We start from the raw sequence: 19,657 nt of genomic DNA on the forward strand, positions 1-19,657 counted from the left end.
CTCCCACCGGGCTGCCTATCCCTGCCTGGCAGCGGTGGACGACGGCACGGGCCGCGGGATGTCCCAGGCTTGAGGGCTGGACGGCGGCCATCTTGGGACTGGCATCGCCCTCACTATTCTCCAGGAGGGACAGCATCCAGAGAGCTGACACGCAGAACCCCTTGCAACATCCCCCCCTGACCCTGCTGGCTCACAGTTCTTGTGTATGCTGCCTACCCCCACTGAAACCTGAGCAGGGTCTAGATGGATGCGGCTGACACCGCTACCTCCCTCTGTATTACCTCCACGTTCGGCTCCCCCTGCACCATCCCACTGACACATCTATGACACAGTGGAGCCTGGATTTTTCCCATACTGCTTATAGCGTGAGTTGCAGTGTCGGAGCCTCATGACTACACGGACTCACTGTTTCTTTACTGCAAGTTTACTTCCATATTGATGGCCGGCTAGCCACTTCGTTTCTGGGGTGACGTGCCGGCGCTGGCCCTGACGGGAGGTTGCTCTAATCACACAACGAAACTTCTGATGACTTACTGACGCGACTAAGGTGCCTCATGGTGAGAGGTAAGAAGGGATCGCAAGGGAGAGGAAGGAAGTCACATAAACTCACTCCGACGTGCGCAATGGATACTCCAACTTCGGCCGGTATGAGGCAATTTCTCCTTCCCCAGGGCTCTGCCCCCACGATGGATGAATCCTCGCCCTCGACCCCGCGTCTCTCGCCTGTTTCGGACTCGATTTCTCAAGTGGGGTCCCATGGGGCAGGCCTGCACCCCACGACGGATCCGGGAAGCCTCTCCCAGATTCTGAACCTTCTCCAGGCCCTCCCAACGAAGCAGGACTTTGAACATCTGGAAGGCAGGGTCAGAGAAACTGTCCGCTCAGAGATTGCCATGGTTCAGGCAGAAATAACACATATTGGTTCCCGTCTGTTTTCGTTGGAAAGCTTCTCTTCAGACACGGCAGCAGCACACAACGCCCTTAGGGCCACAGTTCTTAAGCAGGCGTCTAGCCTCCAACAGCTCCAAGACCATGTAGAAGATTTAGATAACCGCGGAAGGAGAAATAACTTGACGATTTGGGGGGTCTCGGAAGACATCTCGCCAGACTGCCTCATTGACTTCCTTACGACAGTTTTCAACGAACTCTTGGGACGTGATCCTGCTTCAACAATCGAGTTCGATAGGGCCCACCGAGCACTGAGACCCAGGGGAGCACCGTCCGAATGCCCCTGCGACATCATCTGCCGCTTACATTACTACGCAGAAAAAGAGGAGATCCTCCGCAAGACCCGTCGTATGGATGTGATAGAGACTGCTTCTTATAGGATTCAGATCTTCCAGGATTTATCGTGGACGACCCTTCAAAAGCGAAGAGCTCTACACCCACTTACTGCGGAGCTCCGGAAGCTGGGCATTAAATATAGATGGGGCTTCCCTTTTGGCCTCCAGCTCTCGCAAAATGGGAAACTGTACTCCTTTAAAGACTCCTCCGACTTGCCCCTTTTCTGCCAAGCTTTGGGTGTGCCACAGGTCTCTCTTCCGGATTGGCAGGAACCCCTGACTTACGGTGTTCCACCGGAACTCTCTCACCCTGACAATGACTGGCACCTCGTCCACCGTAACCCAAAACTCCCTAGGGAGCCTCGTTCCCTCACGCAGTCAGCGAAGAAATGAGGGTCTCTACTTGGTTCGGGACATTTACTTTAGCAATTTTAAGTGACCCTTATTTAGTTTAACATGTTTACTGACGACTCGGGGGATTTCCTTGCCGTTCGGCGCGCTCTCCCTCGGGAGGCGTGGTCGGGGCATCGGGATCGCACTCGACTCGACGAGCACCCACCTGACCTGTATAGGCTTGGGGTATTTGTTCTCAGTTAAATGCTATTTCTCTAAAATGTTTCCCCCTCCCCCTTTTATAGTTGTGTGATTGAACTGTTAGATATATCCTTGATTGTGATGCCAATTTTCCTGTTGGGGCTTGGGCTGACACTGACCCCCAGATCGCCCCTGCACCGTCCGAGTATTCTCGGTCTTCGATGCGACTAATGCATCCGAGCTCCCGAGAGGCGTTAGTGTGTTCTATTCTACAGTCACTGATTTCATCGGCTGATTTTTGTTAGAGTTAAGTTCTTTGAACTTCCTTCTTCATATTTTCTTTGCCTCTGTTTCATTCTCTCTGTCTTTTCTCCCACTCTCCCCAATGTGTGGTTCTCTGTCTAGTGAGCTGTTCTGCCCTCCTTGTCGGACTCAGCACCCCTCCTTGGTACCCAGACGATGGTGGATGACCCCAAAGTGACAACTATAAAATTGGTTTCCCTTAATGTGAAGGGCCTCAATGTCCCGGAGAAACGCTCAAGGGTGCTCAGAGACCTCTTTGCATTTAGGGCTGATGTTGCTTTTCTACAGGAAACGCACTTTAAAATGGGAACGGCCCCAAAGACCGTAATTACCCACACTCCTTTTATAACAACAACAGCAAAGGTAAATCTGTGGGTGTCGCTATTTTGCTATCCAAACGCTTGCCCTTTTGTGACATTACGTTTGAGTCTTTGGAGGAGGGTAGAACGCTTCTAGTGAAATGTAAACTGTTTGACCAGCTGTATACGTTTATTAATCTGTATGTTCCCAATGAATCACAACCTAGCTTCTTAGTGAAGGCTCTCAACCGTATTGCCCCCTTAGTTGTGGGTATCCCAGTTATTGGAGGTGATCTTAATTGGGCCCTCCAGCCGGAGGTGGACATCTCCGGGAACCCGACAAGGCCCTCCCTAGCATCGCACCGTAGAGTGCGTCGATCCCTTCATGACCACCAGCTGGCCGTCACCTGGAGACTCCAACATCCCGGGGACAGGGATTACACATTCTATTCCAGACCCCACGACACCTACTCTAGGTTAGATTATTTTCTCCTACCCCACAGATTTTTGCACCTAGTTAGGGAAACTGATATTGGTCTAATTACCTGGTCGGACCATGCTCCCGTCTCCCTGACCCTGGAGACGTCCTATCCACACTCGAAACAATGCACTTGGCGGTTGAATGAACAACTTCTAACGGATACGAGGTTCCAACCCCAGCTGCTCGAGACATTAGAGAATTATTTTCTAACTAATGAGACGCCAGATGTCTCCCGGGTCACGGTATGGGAAGCCCACAAATGTGTTTTGCGGGGGAAGCTCATCCAGTTAGGTTTCATGCTGAAGAAAGAAAGGCTGGGGGAAAAGGCTACTTTACTCCAACGGTTGAGGGACTTAAAGACAACGCATAAGACAAGCCCGTCTTCATCGGTGCTGACCGCACTAATCGAGACGAGAGCAGCTCTCAACACCCTGCTGTTCGCAGACATTAAGAGGGATTATAGGCTCTGCAGAAACCGCTTTTATCAATGGGGTAATAAACCGGGGAAGCTTCTGGCTAGGGCGCTCCACGCTCAGAGGGCCACGCTGTTTATCCAGTCAATACAGGATCCCTTACAAAAGATATTGCTGGGGCCTTCCACTCTTACTACACTAAATTATATAATCTTCAGGAGTCTGGAGCCTCTGGATCACTATCGGTTACTCGAGACTTGGTGGAGAGATACCTTAGTGCCGCGGGACTTCCTAGAATATCAGAGGATGATAGCGCTTGGCTAGACTCCCCCTTTTCTCTCCCAGAATTGGAACAAGCTCTTAAGGAGACCCCCCTTCTGGGAAGAGCCCGGGCCCTGATGGCTATACCGTCTCTTGGCCCTCATTCCGAGTCGTTCGCTCGGTATATTTCATCGCATCGCAGTGAAATTCCGCTTAGTACGCATGCGCAATATTCGCACTGCGACTGCGCCAAGTAATTTAACAATGAAGATAGTATTTTTACTCACGGCTTTTTCTTCGCTCCGGCGATCGTAATGTGATTGACAGGAAATGGGTGTTACTGGGCGGAAACACGGCGTTTCAGGGGCGTGTGGTTAAAAACGCTACCGTTTCCGGAAAAAACGCAGGAGTGGCCGGAGAAACGGAGGAGTGTCTGGGCGAACGCTGGGTGTGTTTATGACGTCAAACCAGGAACGACAAGCACTGAACTGATCGCAGATGCCGAGTAAGTCTGAAGCTACTCTGAAACTGCTAAGTAGTTTGTAATCGCAATATTGCGAATACATCGGTCGCAATTTTAAGAAGCTAAGATTCACTCCCAGTAGGCGGCGGCTTAGCGTGTGTAACTCTGCTAAAATCGCCTTGCGAGCGATCAACTCGGAATGAGGGCCCTTATTATAAGCTTTTTAAAAATTCCCTCTTACCTAAAATGCTATTGGCGTTCAACGAGGTTTCCGATAATTGCGGTTTCTCCCTTCAATCACTAGAGGCTTTCATCACGGTCATACCAAAGGAAGGGAAAGACCCGACCCAATGTGCCAGTTACCGCCCGATATCCCTCCTTAACACAGACATCAAGCTGTTTGCTAAACTTATAGCTAACAGATTGAAGCTACTACTCCCCAATATTGTACATTCGGACCAGGTGGGTTTTATACCCGGGAGGGAAGCCCGTGATAATACGACCAAAATCATTGATTTGATGCATTTAGCCTCGAATAGCCATAAACCGATAGTGGTGCTTTCAACCGATGCTGAGAAGGCATTCGACCGAGTTGATTGGGTTTTTATGGAGGAGGTCCTGCGACACATAGGGCTTGGACCTGTCAGCTTGAGCCGCGTTTTAGCACTATATAATTTCCCAACTGCGAGGATAAAAATTAATGGAGACTTGTCCCGTCCAGTTCCGATTAGGAACGGTACTAGACAAGGATGTCCCCTTTCGCCCCTGATCTTCGTTCTTTATATGGAGGCTCTGGCGGGATCCATTAGACTAAATCCCAACATCTCGGGACTCATGGTGGGGGGCAGGGAATACAAACTTGCGCTGTTCGCAGATGACCTGTTAGCTATTATATCGAACCCGGTGGTCTCAGTCCCCAACCTGATGTCCGAACTTGGTAGATATAGTTCCCTGTCAAATTTTAAGATTAACCTCTCTAAGTCAGTGGCAGTGACTGTTTCACAGCCCTCCCGAGCTTTTGATGGCCTCAAACGATCCTTCCCCTTCCATTGGCATCCTTCTAGCTTTAAATACCTGGGGTCACCTTACATAAAGATCTATCGCACCTTTTTGATGAAAATTTCAAAAAATTGCTTGCCTCACTTCGCTCCGAGTTCCGGGACTGGGACAACAGGAGGTTATCCTGGTTGGGGAGGCTCAGTGTCATTAAAATGAACGTTTTGCCGCGAGTCCTCTATATCCTCCAGACGCTCCCGGTCTCCATTCCCAAAACTTGGTTCAGAGATCTACACAATTTAGTCCGGGATTTTGTATGGGGGGGCAAGCAACCTCGTTTCCAACATGCCATTCTTTTTCGTCCTAAACATAAAGGCGGTCCGCAATTACCGCACTTCACACTGTATTATGAAGCTGTTATTCTCCACCGAATCTTGGAATGGACACGCCCACATGATACGAAACAATGGGTCCATATTGAGGGAACTGTGCTACCCACCCCCATTGCTTACTTCCCTTGGCGCTCAAAGATACCACGTATAGACCATCCTACCATAGTCCCTACACTTTCGCGCTGGAATAGACTTAGGATTCTCCCGTATATTTCTTCAAAATACTCCCCTCTGACCCCACTGTTCTATAACCCAGATTTCCCGCCGGCAGTCTCAGGCCGGGGATTTGACCCCTGGAAACTAGTGGGGGTGGTGCGTGCTGGCCAGCTGGTGGAACGTGGGGAGATAATCCCCTTCCCCTTGATGCAATCAAAGTGGAATCTCCCGCCTTCGGAGATTTGGAGGTACCTTCAACTGAAACATTTTGCCCTGGGGAGTGCTATCCGCCCAAACCTGACTAGACCTCTGACGGTTTTTGAGAATTTATGCTTAGACCCATCCCGCCCACTACACTTCCTCTCAAAATGCTGTAGATCTTTGATCGTGAATAAATTTCCAGATCTCCTTAAATATGCCAAAGATTGGAGCCATGACACACAGATGGACCTGTCAGAGGAGGACTGGGAGAAGTGTTTTCAAGCCACCTTTGTGAGTTCCCCAAGTTATTCAGTCCTCGAAACGCACTTCAAAGTCTTGTCCCGTGGTACAGGTGTCCCCTAACCCTGGCTAAAATGTTCCCTGATGTACCTGACACGTGCTGGCGATGTAATACTGCAACGGGCTCCCCGATGCATATCTGGTGGGACTGCCCCGCACTTCGTCCATTTTGGGATAAATTTATTGCCAACTCAAAGAGGATAGTGGGTTCGGAGGTTCCTGCTGAGCCTGCCTTCTGGCTTTTCAACTGTGTTACATGGCCCCTGTCGACCTACAAACACTCCTTATTAAAGTTCCTTAATAGCACAGCCAAAGCTGTTATCCCGGATCGCTGGCGGTCCACTGAGCCCCCTACTGTGAGGGAGTGGGTGGCCAGAGTAGACTGGTATATGTCTATGGAGGAACTGTGGGTGACTCCGGAGTCTCATCGGAGATTCACAACTACTTGGTCCCAGTGGCGTGCGGTGAGGTCAGTGGCTGGTGAGGCACTGCAGCCATAATGTCCACCGAGTCCCGCCGATGATCCCTACCGCCGCCGAGCCAATGCCTGATACTGCCCCTGAGCCGATGTCTGCTACTGCCACCATCCCTGTTGCCCGCTACCCCTGCCACTAATGGCCACCACCCCCACCAATGGCTTACAAAATCACACACCATCAACTACCCCGGCCACCCCCGCCACTAATTCGCATATCAGTCCGATTCCACCGCCGCCAATGCCTGCAGCCTGTCTGCTCATCACACTTGTGATAAGGAGGTGGCTAATATATTGTAAATTTTTATTTAAAAAACAAACAAACAAAAAAAACTAGTCTTTGGGACTGGGGAGGGAGTGTAAGGAGGACATAAATGCAATTTTGTTATACAGTGCTTCCTTTAACTTAATAGCACCATGGGTGTGAGAGGGTAATGCTAAGGAGAGGGTGACACCAGAGAGAGGGTGACAGCAGTGGGTGACAGGAAGAGGGTGACAGCAGTGGGTGACACCAGATAGAGGGTGACAGGGAGAGGGGTGACAGCAGTGGGTGATGCCAGAGAAAGCGTAACAGCAGTAGCAGTGGGTAAGACTGTGACAGATAGAAGGAAAGGGTAATGGGGACAGGCAGTGAGTGACAATTATATTGCTATTTATTTACCTGGTCCAGGGCCTAGAACTGCAATGTGGCTCTTCCTTTGATGTTAACTCCGGGGATCGCCGGTGGAAATTGCAAGCAGGAATCCAGGTTCGGAGGTAGAGTGAGAGAAGAGGGGATGAGCGGGGATCGTGCCTCTCCTCCCTCCTCTGGCCGGACTGCACTCAGTGACAGCTGCAGCTCATGATTTTAGTTAGTGGCAGAGAAGGCCAGAGACGGGCAGTGAAAGTGAGGTGGGCGCAAGTAAAGGGACTGTGGGCTCTCTGGCTGCGCCGCACACAGGGAAATTTCTCGGCAACCACATCCCTGGCCAGCGGCACCCCACCTCTGCCACGGTGCACGGGCAGAGCCGGATTAAGGCTCCAGGGGGCCCGGGGTACTTAAGACATGGGGGGCCCCTAAGGACTAATATATAGCTATACATAAGAGTCTCCTTCACAATCAACGTTTCGGTATTATTAACCTTTGTCAGGATCCTGGCGACGGTTAATAATACCAAAATGTTGATCGTGAAGGAAACTCTTTTGCCCAGTTATTTGAATTGAATGCCAGTCCTGAGAGTGCCACCCACACTGCTGAATATATATGTGTGTGTACTGATCTATATATCATACAAATTTATATATATATATATATATATGTATATATACACACACACACAAAGAGATAAACTGCACTACATCACATACTGACCACGGACAGTCTGTATTACACCCAGACTGACCCTATATATACTGCACTACATCACATACTGACCATGCACACTGTACTACACCCAGACTGACCCTATATATACTGCACTACATCACATACTGACCATGCACACTGTACTACACCCAGACTGACCCTATATACTGCACTACATCACATACTGACCATGCACACAGTACTACACCCAGACTGACCCTTTACTCGCTACACTACATCACATACTGATCATGCACACAGTATTACACTCAGACTGATCCTTTACTCACTACACTACATCACATGCTGATCAGGCACACAGTATTACACCCAGACTGACCCTTTACTCACTACACTACATCACATACTGATCATGCACACAGTATTACACTCAGACTGACCCTTTACTCACTACACTACATCACATACTGATCAGGCACACAGTATTACACCCAGACTGACCCTTTACTCACTACACTACATCACATACTGATCAGGCACACAGTATTACACCCAGACTGACCCTTTACTCACTACACTACATCACATACTGATCAGGCACACAGTATTACACCCAGACTGACCCTTTACTCACTACACTACATCACATACTGATCAGGCACACAGTATTACACCCAGACTGACCCTTTACTCACTACACTACATCACATACTGATCAGGCACACAGTATTACACCCAGACTGACCCTTTACTCACTACACTACATCACATACTGATCAGGCACACAGTATTACACCCAGACTGACCCTTTACTCACTACACTACGTCACATACTGATCATGCACACAGTATTACACCCAGACTGACCCTTTACTCACTACACTACATCACATACTGATCATGCACACAGTTAATTACACCCAGACTGACCCTTTACTCACTACACTACATCACATACTGATCATGCACACAGTATTACACCCAGACTGACCCTTTACTCACTACACTACATCACATACTGATCATGCACACAGTATTACACCGAGACTGACCCTTTACTCACCACACTACACTACATCACATACTGACCATGCACACAGTATTACACCCAGACTGACCCTTTACTCACTACACTACATCACATACTGACCATGCACACATTACTACACCCAGACTGACCCTTTACTCACACTACATCACATACTGACCATGCACACAGTACTACACCCAGACTGACCCTTTACTCACACTACATCACATACTGACCATGCACACAGTACTACACCCATACTGACCCTTTACTCACTACACTACATCACATACTGATCATGCACACAGTATTACACCCAGACTGACCCTTTACTCACTCACTACACTTACAGAATAAGCTTTCACACCCTACACACCAAACTGACCTTTACACCATAAACTGACAAGTTGCGCACACTACTATGCAGAGAGAGCACCCCAGCCTTGCCGCCTAGCACGTCCCCGGTTACATTGCGCATGGTGGGCCGGAGCAGGTAACCGGAGAGCAGCAGCGCTGCCAGCAGCCGCACCGACATCTCCCTCATCCCGGCGGCACTTCCAGGTGTGGGACGTTACCCTGCGATCCCCCAGCTCCTTGCGGATGTACACTAGTGTACATGGCAGGGACAAAACAGGTGAGGTTGTGAGGGTGTGCGGGCGCAGCGTAGTACGGAATGGGACGCCGAGCGCTGTATACGGTACGGGAATGTAGAGGAGCGGGGGGGGGGGGGGGGGGTGGCGTGCGGGCGGTGGATATTGGGCGGGTGGGTTAGCTAGGGTTACCAGAGTGATGCCACAGCCAATAATAAAAATAAAAATCCAAGATGACAGGGCGGACGCATGCCTTGGTGCTCCCTCCCCAAGCCGCCCCTGCCCAATCATAACATCCACAGTGACAGGGGCGTGCTTTCATTTGGGCTGAAAGCACGCCCCTGTGAAAGAGGCACTAATACCAGTGCCGCTTTCAGTGATTTCTTTGAATGGGCTTCTACTGCCCGATGTTTGGCACCGCCCCCCGCTTCCACTCCTTTAGCATTGACAGCTGGAGGCACCGAGAGCGGTGCCTCCAAAACACTATTACAATCTGTTTTTGCAAAGGTAAAAACTATTAGAATAATATAAAGGATAAAACAGATACTTATGACACAGAATATGTGTCATAACTATCTTCTTTATATTATTTTAATCGTTAATGACAGGGGAGGCACTGCCTCCCCTGCCTCCCCTGACTGCACGTCCCTGCTTGGTCCCCTTGGCTGGAATTTAAATCCTCACAAGCTTGCACGATGGTGATACTTTGACTCGCGTCTCCCACAAGGGTCCCTATTTCTGACTTTCAGTTGCCATACTGTCACTCGACATCACATGTTGGTAATTCTGCTTCTTGACCCAACTGGATCTGAGGTAGTCCACACTGTCTCCACCCCCCTCTCTTTTTCTGAGTCTCTTTTTCCACCCTGTACTCTTTTCTGTCCCTTACTTCTTTATTAGTTTTAGTGCTAAGAAATTCCTCGGTTTAGACAGCCTTAATTCAGAGAGACCGGATTTGACCTCGGACGAGAGTTATTAACCTGGACATTGAGTTTATTCATATCTGGCCATATTGTCTAGGCTTAACTGTTAATGTCTACACCTCATGGATTGTGTTTCCTTGTATTATTGATTGAACTAAGAATGCTGTCTCATTTGCCTTGTTATTACACCATAAAACAATCAAAATTTATTGGGAAAAAAATATACAAGTGTTACATATCGAATTAATTAGCTCCTGGTGCATCCTAGTCAATACGCATTGCAACTAAGACACATTTTCAGCAAAAAGACGCTTGACACTAGTAGAGTTGCATGTGACCTATCGACTTTCTCCTGCCAGGCATCTCACGCCTTGATGAGGCTAGATATATGAGGGCACATCTGTATGTCTCATATGGAGTTTCTACAATGCTGTATATACTAATTCACTTCCTTTTTCAGCACATGAAAACATTTTAAGTTGGGTATACAGTATAAACTCTATCGTCCACTATATAATCCCAAGGTGGATAGGAAGGACCATCACAGAGTGCGTACACCCAATCCGTCGTTTTCACCCATCGTTTATATCATCCCAGTTGGATGCAATCCTCCAAACCGATATATTGTGCCTTCGTTCAGAAGATTACAGAGTGTATACTCTTTATATAGTGTGTTCTGGGATTCATTGAAGTTGGAAGTTCCATCACATTGTATAGTGTGTACCCAGCTTTAGGCTACATACACACTGGCGTAAAAATTTATGCATTTAAGATATGTTTCAAATGCAAATTAAGTGCATAGTAACAGCTTTAATAAAATATAAATATCAATGAACCATATAAGTCCATATATGTCTTCTTAGGTCTATACTTAAACGGTTTATATACTTACTTGAGTTAATATACAATAAATATGCCTTGCAATCGCCTGTATGTATGTATATACAGTAACTATATACTATACTATACTATACCATATAGCACTTCTGCTTATTTAATAGGTTCTGATACTTTTCCGGTTATGAGGCAAGTAACTTTGAAATCCAATTAACAAGCCTTTCAGCATTTTAAACCATTCATATGGCTCTAGTAGAGGGCTGTGTGCCTCTTAGTAAATCCTGCATAGCATTAGGTTCCTTAAAGTACTGATGGACGGTGCACGTAGTTGACTGTTTGTTTATGGATATTTCACTCAATACACAACTGCTACAGTAAATGTGCTTTCAACAATAATTGTCTGCTTGGCACGCGTTATGTTATATATCCTCCACTGCCAATCTTTGTCAGAATTGCTAATGAGATTACAGGTTTTAGCATCACATGAAACCATGCAAGTCTCTTCTAAATCCTGCCTCTCTATCTTTTCAGGCAGCTTAAGCCTTCAGTAAGAAGGACAGGACCCGTTTGAAGAAATTAAAAGCAGCACCAACATCGTGACAGGTCTGCTTTTGTTTGGGTGCCAGGCGGCAGTGACTCAGCCATCAGCAGCCGAGACGATGCTTTAGATATTCTCTAACATCCTGAAGCTAAACTTGGTGTGAACATTCCTTCAGCAAAGGATCCCCAGCAGAGCCAACATGGCTACCTCTCGGCTAGTTAGTAGAAACACAAGGGACATTGCAAATGTAATGCAAAGGTTGCAAGGTAAGTGTTCTACACAAGCTGAATTGTGACGTTTTCTCTATTAAACATTGATAAACACTGAAGACGTTATCAACACTGGCGGAATACTAATGAGTTTATGTGTTATATATGTTATGTTTATATCTCTGCTAGAATATTCTTTCTTGCATAATGTATTTTTCCAAGTGCCAAAACTAAGCCTTGTTACAAAAACATCAAGTAATGGTGCCACAGTTTCCAAAGAAAAGTAAGTGGATCAAAGGTAATTCTCATAAGATAAAACAGTAAATAGTTGACATACATAATATAGCAAATAATTGGTGTTACATAGCACACATCCTTATAGTGCTGTAAAAAAGAGCACAGAAAATTAATACTTGTGCTATGGAATACATTCCACATGATGCTGAACGCTGGTAACCTGAACGGATCTCTGTGATTCTATACATAAAAAGCAAATAAGCTCAATCTGTTAATTATAAAACATAAATAGACCTAGATTTCAAACAGTTGCATCCCTATGTTGATGTATTACCCACCTCCATTACATCAGAGTTATATAACACATGTATTGCAGCATAAATAAAAAAGGTCTCGGATTTTTATCCTGGTAGGGGTGCATTGTTCACAACCTGCTCCGCTAACTGTAGCAGAAGTGTTTGTGTGGGAGCACGCTGACGGTAAGTATTTAATATAACCTCTTTGGCAGAAAGCTATGTTTCAAAAGAGACTTTCAATTTTGCATTAGGAATTTTTATATCACTGGAATTGTATCTCACAAATATTATTAGATTTTCTTACATTTACTGCATGCTTGCCATTTCCTGACAGTTTTCCATAATATGAGATTCTGGGAACTGTGAAGGACATTCTATAACCCTTAATCTTTTTTGCTGTAATTACTTTTTTTTATTGATTTTGGGGTTTCATTTAGATTGCTGCTAAGCCCCATCCGCACAATTTGTGGCATTGGTTATCAGGGACAGGCCAGCTATGACTCTTGAAATAGTGAATGGCATAATCTTGCCTATTTCACTATAGATGTGGGCATCATGAGTAGAGTTGCCTACTATACAGGGTTGTACTGGCCCACAGGGGTACAGGGGAAACCACCGGTGGGCCCTACTGCCTGGCAGGCCCCATCCCCTCCTCTAGGGATCAGGTTCCAGACTGTGCTGTTACTAATCTAGTACATTATCATGCATGCACTACAGTATTTACTGTACCTATTTATGTAGGAGACCAACACTTGCAAAATGGTTAGGCAAACCAATGTGGTGGCTGAGCACACCCCCTCTAGACACTGGCCACACCCCTGAACATGGGCCCCTACTACTGTATTCCCCCGGTGGGCCCTACATGCCCCAGTCCGACACTGCTACTATACCAAGCGCCAGGAGACCCCCCCCCCCCCCCTCCTCCTCCGTGTGCTTACATGTTTAAGCTGTTTGTATAGTAAAAAGTATTTTTGCTTCTAACTAGATCATTTTGCCCGTGTTACTGACTGCCACGCAATGTGCAGATTGAGATTCACACTCATGTTTAAGTGCTGGAAATTGCTTTTTGTCTTCAAATACTTCACCTGTTTTTCTCCAGATCTACCTTTTATGGTTATGACTAGAGATAAGCGCCTGAAATTTTTTGGGTTTTGTGTTTTGGTTTTGGGTTCGGTTCCGCGGCCGTGTTTTGGGTTCGAACGCGTTTTGGCAAAACCTCACCGAATTTTTTTTGTCGGATTCGGGTGTGTTTTGGATTCGGGTGTTTTTTTCCAAAAAACCTAAAAAACAGCTTAAATCATAGAATTTGGCGGTCATTTTGATCCCAAAGTATTATTAACCTCAAAAACCATAATTTCCACTCATTTTCAGTCTATTCTGAATACCTCACACCTCACAATATTATTTTTAGTCCTAAAATTTGCGCCGAGGTCGCTGTGTGAGTAAGATAAGCGACCCTAGTGGCCGACACAAACACCGGGCCCATCTAGGAGTGGCACTGCAGTGTCACGCAGGATGGCCCTTCCAAAAAACCCTCCCCAAACAGCACATGACGCAAAGAAAAAAAGAGGCGCAATGAGGTAGCTGTGTGAGTAAGAGAAGCGACCCTAGTGGCCGACACAAACACCGGGCCCATCTAGGAGTGTCACTGCAGTGTCACGCAGGATGTCCCTTCCAAAAAACCCTCCCCAAACAGCACATGACGCAAAGAAAAAAAGAGGCGCAATGAGGTAGCTGTGTGAGTAAGATAAGCGACCCTAGTGGCCGACACAAACACCGGGCCCATCTAGGAGTGGCACTGCAGTGTCACGCAGGATGTCCCTTCCAAAAAACCCTCCCCAAACAGCACATGACGCAAAGAAAAAAAGAGGCGCAATGAGGTAGCTGTGTGAGTAAGATAAGCGACCCTAGTGGCCGACACAAACACCGGGCCCATCTAGGAGTGGCACTGCAGTGTCACGCAGGATGTCCCTTCCAAAAAACCCTCCCCAAACAGCACATGACGCAAAGAAAAAGAAAAGAAAAAAGAGGTGCAAGATGGAATTGTCCTTGGGCCCTCCCACCCACCCTTATGTTGTATAAACAGGACATGCACACTTTAACCAACCCATCATTTCAGTGACAGGGTCTGCCACACGACTGTGACTGATATGACGGGTTGGTTTGGACCCCCACCAAAAAAGAAGCAATTAATCTCTCCTTGCACAAACTGGCTCTACAGAGGCAAGATGTCCACCTCATCATCATCCTCCGATATATCACCGTGTACATCCCCCTCCTCACAGATTATCAATTCGTCCCCACTGGAATCCACCATCTCAGCTTCCTGTGTACTTTGTGGAGGCAATTGCTGCTGGTCAATGTCTCCACGGAGGAATTTATTATAATTCATTTTAATGAACATCATCTTCTCCACATTTTCTGGATGTAACCTCGTACGCCGATTGCTGACAAGGTGAGCGGCGGCACTAAACACTCTTTCGGAGTACACACTTGTGGGAGGGCAACTTAGGTAGAATAAAGCCAGTTTGTGCAAGGGCCTCCAAATTGCCTCTTTTTCCTGCCAGTATACGTACGGACTGTGTGACGTGCCTACTTGGATGCGGTCACTCATATAATCCTCCACCATTCTTTCAATGGGGAGAGAATCATATGCAGTGACAGTAGACGACATGTCCGTAATCGTTGTCAGGTCCTTCAGTCCGGACCAGATGTCAGCATCAGCAGTCGCTCCAGACTGCCCTGCATCACCGCCAGCGGGTGGGCTCGGAATTCTGAGCCTTTTCCTCGCACCCCCAGTTGCGGGAGAATGTGAAGGAGGAGATGTTGTTGACAGGTCGCGTTCCGCTTGACTTGACAATTTACTCACCAGCAGGTGTTTGAACCCCAGCAGACTTGTGTCTGCCGGAAAGAGAGATCCAAGGTAGGCTTTAAATCTAGGATCGAGCACGGTGGCCAAAATGTAGTGCTCTGATTTCAACAGATTGACCACCCGTGAATCCTTGCTAAGCGAATTAAGGGCTCCATCCACAAGTCCCACATGCCTAGCGGAATCGCTCCGTGTTAGCTCCTCCTTCAATGTCTCCAGCTTCTTCTGCAAAAGCCTGATGAGGGGAATGACCTGACTCAGGCTGGCAGTGTCTGAACTGACTTCACGTGTGGCAAGTTCAAAGGGCATCAGAACCTTGCACAACGTTGAAATCATTCTCCACTGCGCTTGAGACAGGTGCATCCCACCTCCTATATCGTGCTCAATTGTATAGGCTTGAATGGCCTTTTGCTGCTCCTCCAACCTCTGAAGCATATACAGGGTTGAATTCCACCTCGTTACCACTTCTTGCTTCAGATGATGGCAGGGCAGGTTCAGTAGTTTTTGGTGGTGCTCCAGTTTTCTGTACATGGTGCCTGTACGCCGAAAGTGTCCCGCAATTCTTCTGGCCACCGACAGCATCTCTTGCACGCCCCTGTCGTTTTTTTAAAAAGTCTGCACCACCAAATTCAAGGTATGTGCAAAACATGGGACGTGCTGGAATTGGCCCAGATTTAATGCACACACAATATTGCTGGCGTTGTCCGATGCCACAAATCCACAGGAGAGTCCAATTGGGGTAAGCCATTCCGCGATGATCTTCCTCAGTTGCCGTAAGAGGTTTTCAGCTGTGTGCGTATTCTGGAAACCGGTGATACAAAGCGTAGCCTGCCTAGGAAAGAGTTGGCGTTTGCGAGATGCTGCTACTGGTGCCGTCGCTGCTGTTCTTGCGGCGGGAGTCCATACATCTACCCAGTGGGCTGTCACAGTCATATAGTCCTGACCCTGCCCTGCTCCACTTGTCCACATGTCCGTGGTTAAGTGGACATTGGGTACAACTGCATTTTTTAGGACACTGGTGAGTCTTTTTCTGACGTCCGTGTACATTCTCGGTATCGCCTGCCTAGAGAAGTGGAACCTAGATGGTATTTGGTAACGGGGGCACACTACCTCAAGAAATTGTCTAGTTCCCTGTGAACTAACGGCGGATACCGGACGCACGTCTAACACCAACATAGTTGTCAAGGCCTCAGTTATCCGCTTTGCAACAGGATGACTGCTGTGATATTTCATCTTCCTCGCAAAGGACTGTTGGACAGTCAATTGCTTGGTGGAAGTAGTAAAAGTGTGCTTACGACTTCCCTTCTGGGATGACCATCGACTCCCAGCAGCAACAACAGCAGCGCCAGCAGCAGTAGGCGTTACACGCAAGGATGCATCGGAGGAATCCCAGGCAGGAGAGGACTCATCAGAATTGCCAGTGACATTGCCTGCAGGACTATTGGCATTCCTGGGGAAGGAGGAAATTGACACTGAGGGAGTTGGTGGGGTGGTTTGCGTGAGCTTGGTTACAAGAGGAAGGGATTTACTGGTCAGTGGACTGCTTCCGCTGTCACCCAAAGTTTTTGAACTTGTCACTGACTTATTATGAATGCGCTGCAGGTGACGTATAAGGGAGGATGTTCCGAGGTGGTTAACGTCCTTACCCCTACTTATTACAGCTTGACAAAGGGAACACACGGCTTGACACCTGTTGTCCGCATTTCTGGTGAAATACTTCCACACCGAAGAGCTAATTTTTTTGGTATTTTCACCAGGCATGTCAACGGCCATATTCCTACCACGGACAACAGGTGTCTCCCCGGGTGCCTGACTTAAACAAACCACCTCACCATCAGAATCCTCCTGGTCAATTTCCTCCCCAGCGCCAGCAACACCCATATCCTCCTCATCCTGGTGTACTTCAACACTGACATCTTCAATCTGACTATCAGGAACTGGACTGCGGGTGCTCCTTCCATCACTTGCAGGGGGCGTGCAAATGGTGGAAGGCGCATGCTCTTCACGTCCAGTGTTGGGAAGGTCAGGCATCGCAACCGACACAATTGGAGTCGGACTCTCCTTGTGGATTTGGGATTTCGAAGAACGCACAGTTCTTTGCGGTGCTACTGCTTTTGCCAGCTTTAGTCTTTTCATTTTTCTAGCGAGAGGCTGAGTGCTTCCATCCTCATGTGAAGCTGAACCACTAGCCATGAACATAGGCCAGGGCCTCAGCCGTTCCTTGCCACTCCGTGTGGTAAATGGCATATTGGCAAGTTTACGCTTCTCCTCCGACAATTTTATTTTAGGTTTTGGAGTCCTTTTTTTACTGATATTTGGTGTTTTGGATTTGACATGCTCTGTACTATGACATTGGGCATCGGCCTTGGCAGACGACGTTGCTGGCATTTCATCGTCTCGGCCATGACTAGTGGCAGCAGCTTCAGCACGAGGTGGAAGTGGATCTTGATCTTTCCCTAATTTTGGAACCTCAACATTTTTGTTCTCCATATTTTAATAGGCACAACTAAAAGGCACCTCAGGTAAACAATGGAGATGGATGGATTGGATACTAGTATACAATTATGGACGGGCTGCCGAGTGCCGACACAGAGGTAGCCACAGCCGTGAACTACCGCACTGTACTGTGTCTGCTGCTAATATAGACTGGTTGATAAAGAGATAGTATACTCGTAACTAGTATGTATGTATAAAGAAAGAAAAAAAAACCACGGTTAGGTGGTATATACAATTATGGACGGGCTGCCGAGTGCCGACACAGAGGTAGCCACAGCCGTGAACTACCGCACTGTACTGTGTCTGCTGCTAATATATAGACTGGTTGATAAAGAGATAGTATACTCGTAACTAGTATGTATGTATAAAGAAAGAAAAAAAAACCACGGTTAGGTGGTATATACAATTATGGACGGGCTGCCGAGTGCCGACACAGAGGTAGCCACAGCCGTGAACTACCGCACTGTACTGTGTCTGCTGCTAATATATAGACTGGTTGATAAAGAGATAGTATACTCGTAACTAGTATGTATGTATAAAGAAAGAAAAAAAAACCACGGTTAGGTGGTATATACAATTATGGACGGGCTGCCGAGTGCCGACACAGAGGTAGCCACAGCCGTGAACTACCGCACTGTACTGTGTCTGCTGCTAATATAGACTGGTTGATAAAGAGATAGTATACTCGTAACTAGTATGTATGTATAAAGAAAGAAAAAAAAACCACGGTTAGGTGGTATATACAATTATGGACGGGCTGCCGAGTGCCGACACAGAGGTAGCCACAGCCGTGAACTACCGCACTGTACTGTGTCTGCTGCTAATATAGACTGGTTGATAAAGAGATAGTATACTCGTAACTAGTATGACTATAAAGAAAGAAAAAAAAACCACGGTTAGGTGGTATATACAATTATGGACGGGCTGCCGAGTGCCGACACAGAGGTAGCCACAGCCGTGAACTACCGCACTGTACTGTGTCTGCTGCTAATATAGACTGGTTGATAAAGAGATAGTATACTACTAATATTATATATACTGGTGGTCAGGTCACTGGTCACTAGTCACACTGGCAGTGGCACTCCTGCAGCAAAAGTGTGCACTGTTTAATTTTAATATAATATTATGTACTCCTGGCTCCTGCTATAACCTATAACTGGCACTGCAGTGCTCCCCAGTCTCCCCCACAATTATAAGCTGTGTGAGCTGAGCACAGTCAGATATATATATACATTGATGCAGCACACTGGGCTGAGCAGTGCACACAGATATGGTATGTGACTGAGTCACTGTGTGTATCGTTTTTTTCAGGCAGAGAACGGATATATTAAATAAAACAAACAACTGCACTGTCTGGTGGTCACTGTGGTCGTCAGTCACTAAACTCTGCACTCTCTTCTACAGTATCACAGCCTCAGGTCAATCTCTCTCTCTCTTTCTCAACCCTAATCTAAATGGAGAGGACGCCAGCCACGTCCTCTCCCTATCAATCTCAATGCACGTGTGAAAATGGCGGCGACGCGCGGCTCCTTATATAGAATCCGAGTCTCGCGAGAATCCGACAGCGTCATGATGACGTTCGGGCGCGCTCGGGTTAACCGAGCAAGGCGGGAGGATCCGAGTCTGCTCGGACCCGTGAAAAAAACATGAAGTTCGTGCGGGTTCGGATTCAGAGAAACCGAACCCGCTCATCTCTAGTTATGACCAACAGGTTTTACAACATTCCCAGCACTTTGGGCCTGATTCAGCGATGGCTGCTAGTAAAA

General features: G+C 47.3%; 1 protein-coding gene across 14 annotated transcripts in view; it reads left to right on the plus strand.

Annotated features, from left to right (window-relative positions):
- The window catches only part of SYNE1 (spectrin repeat containing nuclear envelope protein 1), a 965,679-nt gene that overhangs the window by 49,354 nt on the left and 896,668 nt on the right, over positions 1-19,657 (plus strand). For all 14 annotated transcript variants that reach the window (XM_063917854.1, XM_063917860.1, XM_063917859.1 and 11 more), the window contains exon 2: positions 11,775-12,050. In XM_063917854.1, coding sequence (XP_063773924.1) covers positions 11,984-12,050 — 67 coding nt within the window. In that variant the 5' untranslated portion in view covers positions 11,775-11,983. The remainder of the gene's footprint in view (positions 1-11,774; positions 12,051-19,657) is intronic.

This window comes from Pseudophryne corroboree, chromosome 4 (assembly GCF_028390025.1).
Source record: "Pseudophryne corroboree isolate aPseCor3 chromosome 4, aPseCor3.hap2, whole genome shotgun sequence".
Taxonomy (NCBI): domain Eukaryota; kingdom Metazoa; phylum Chordata; class Amphibia; order Anura; family Myobatrachidae; genus Pseudophryne; species Pseudophryne corroboree.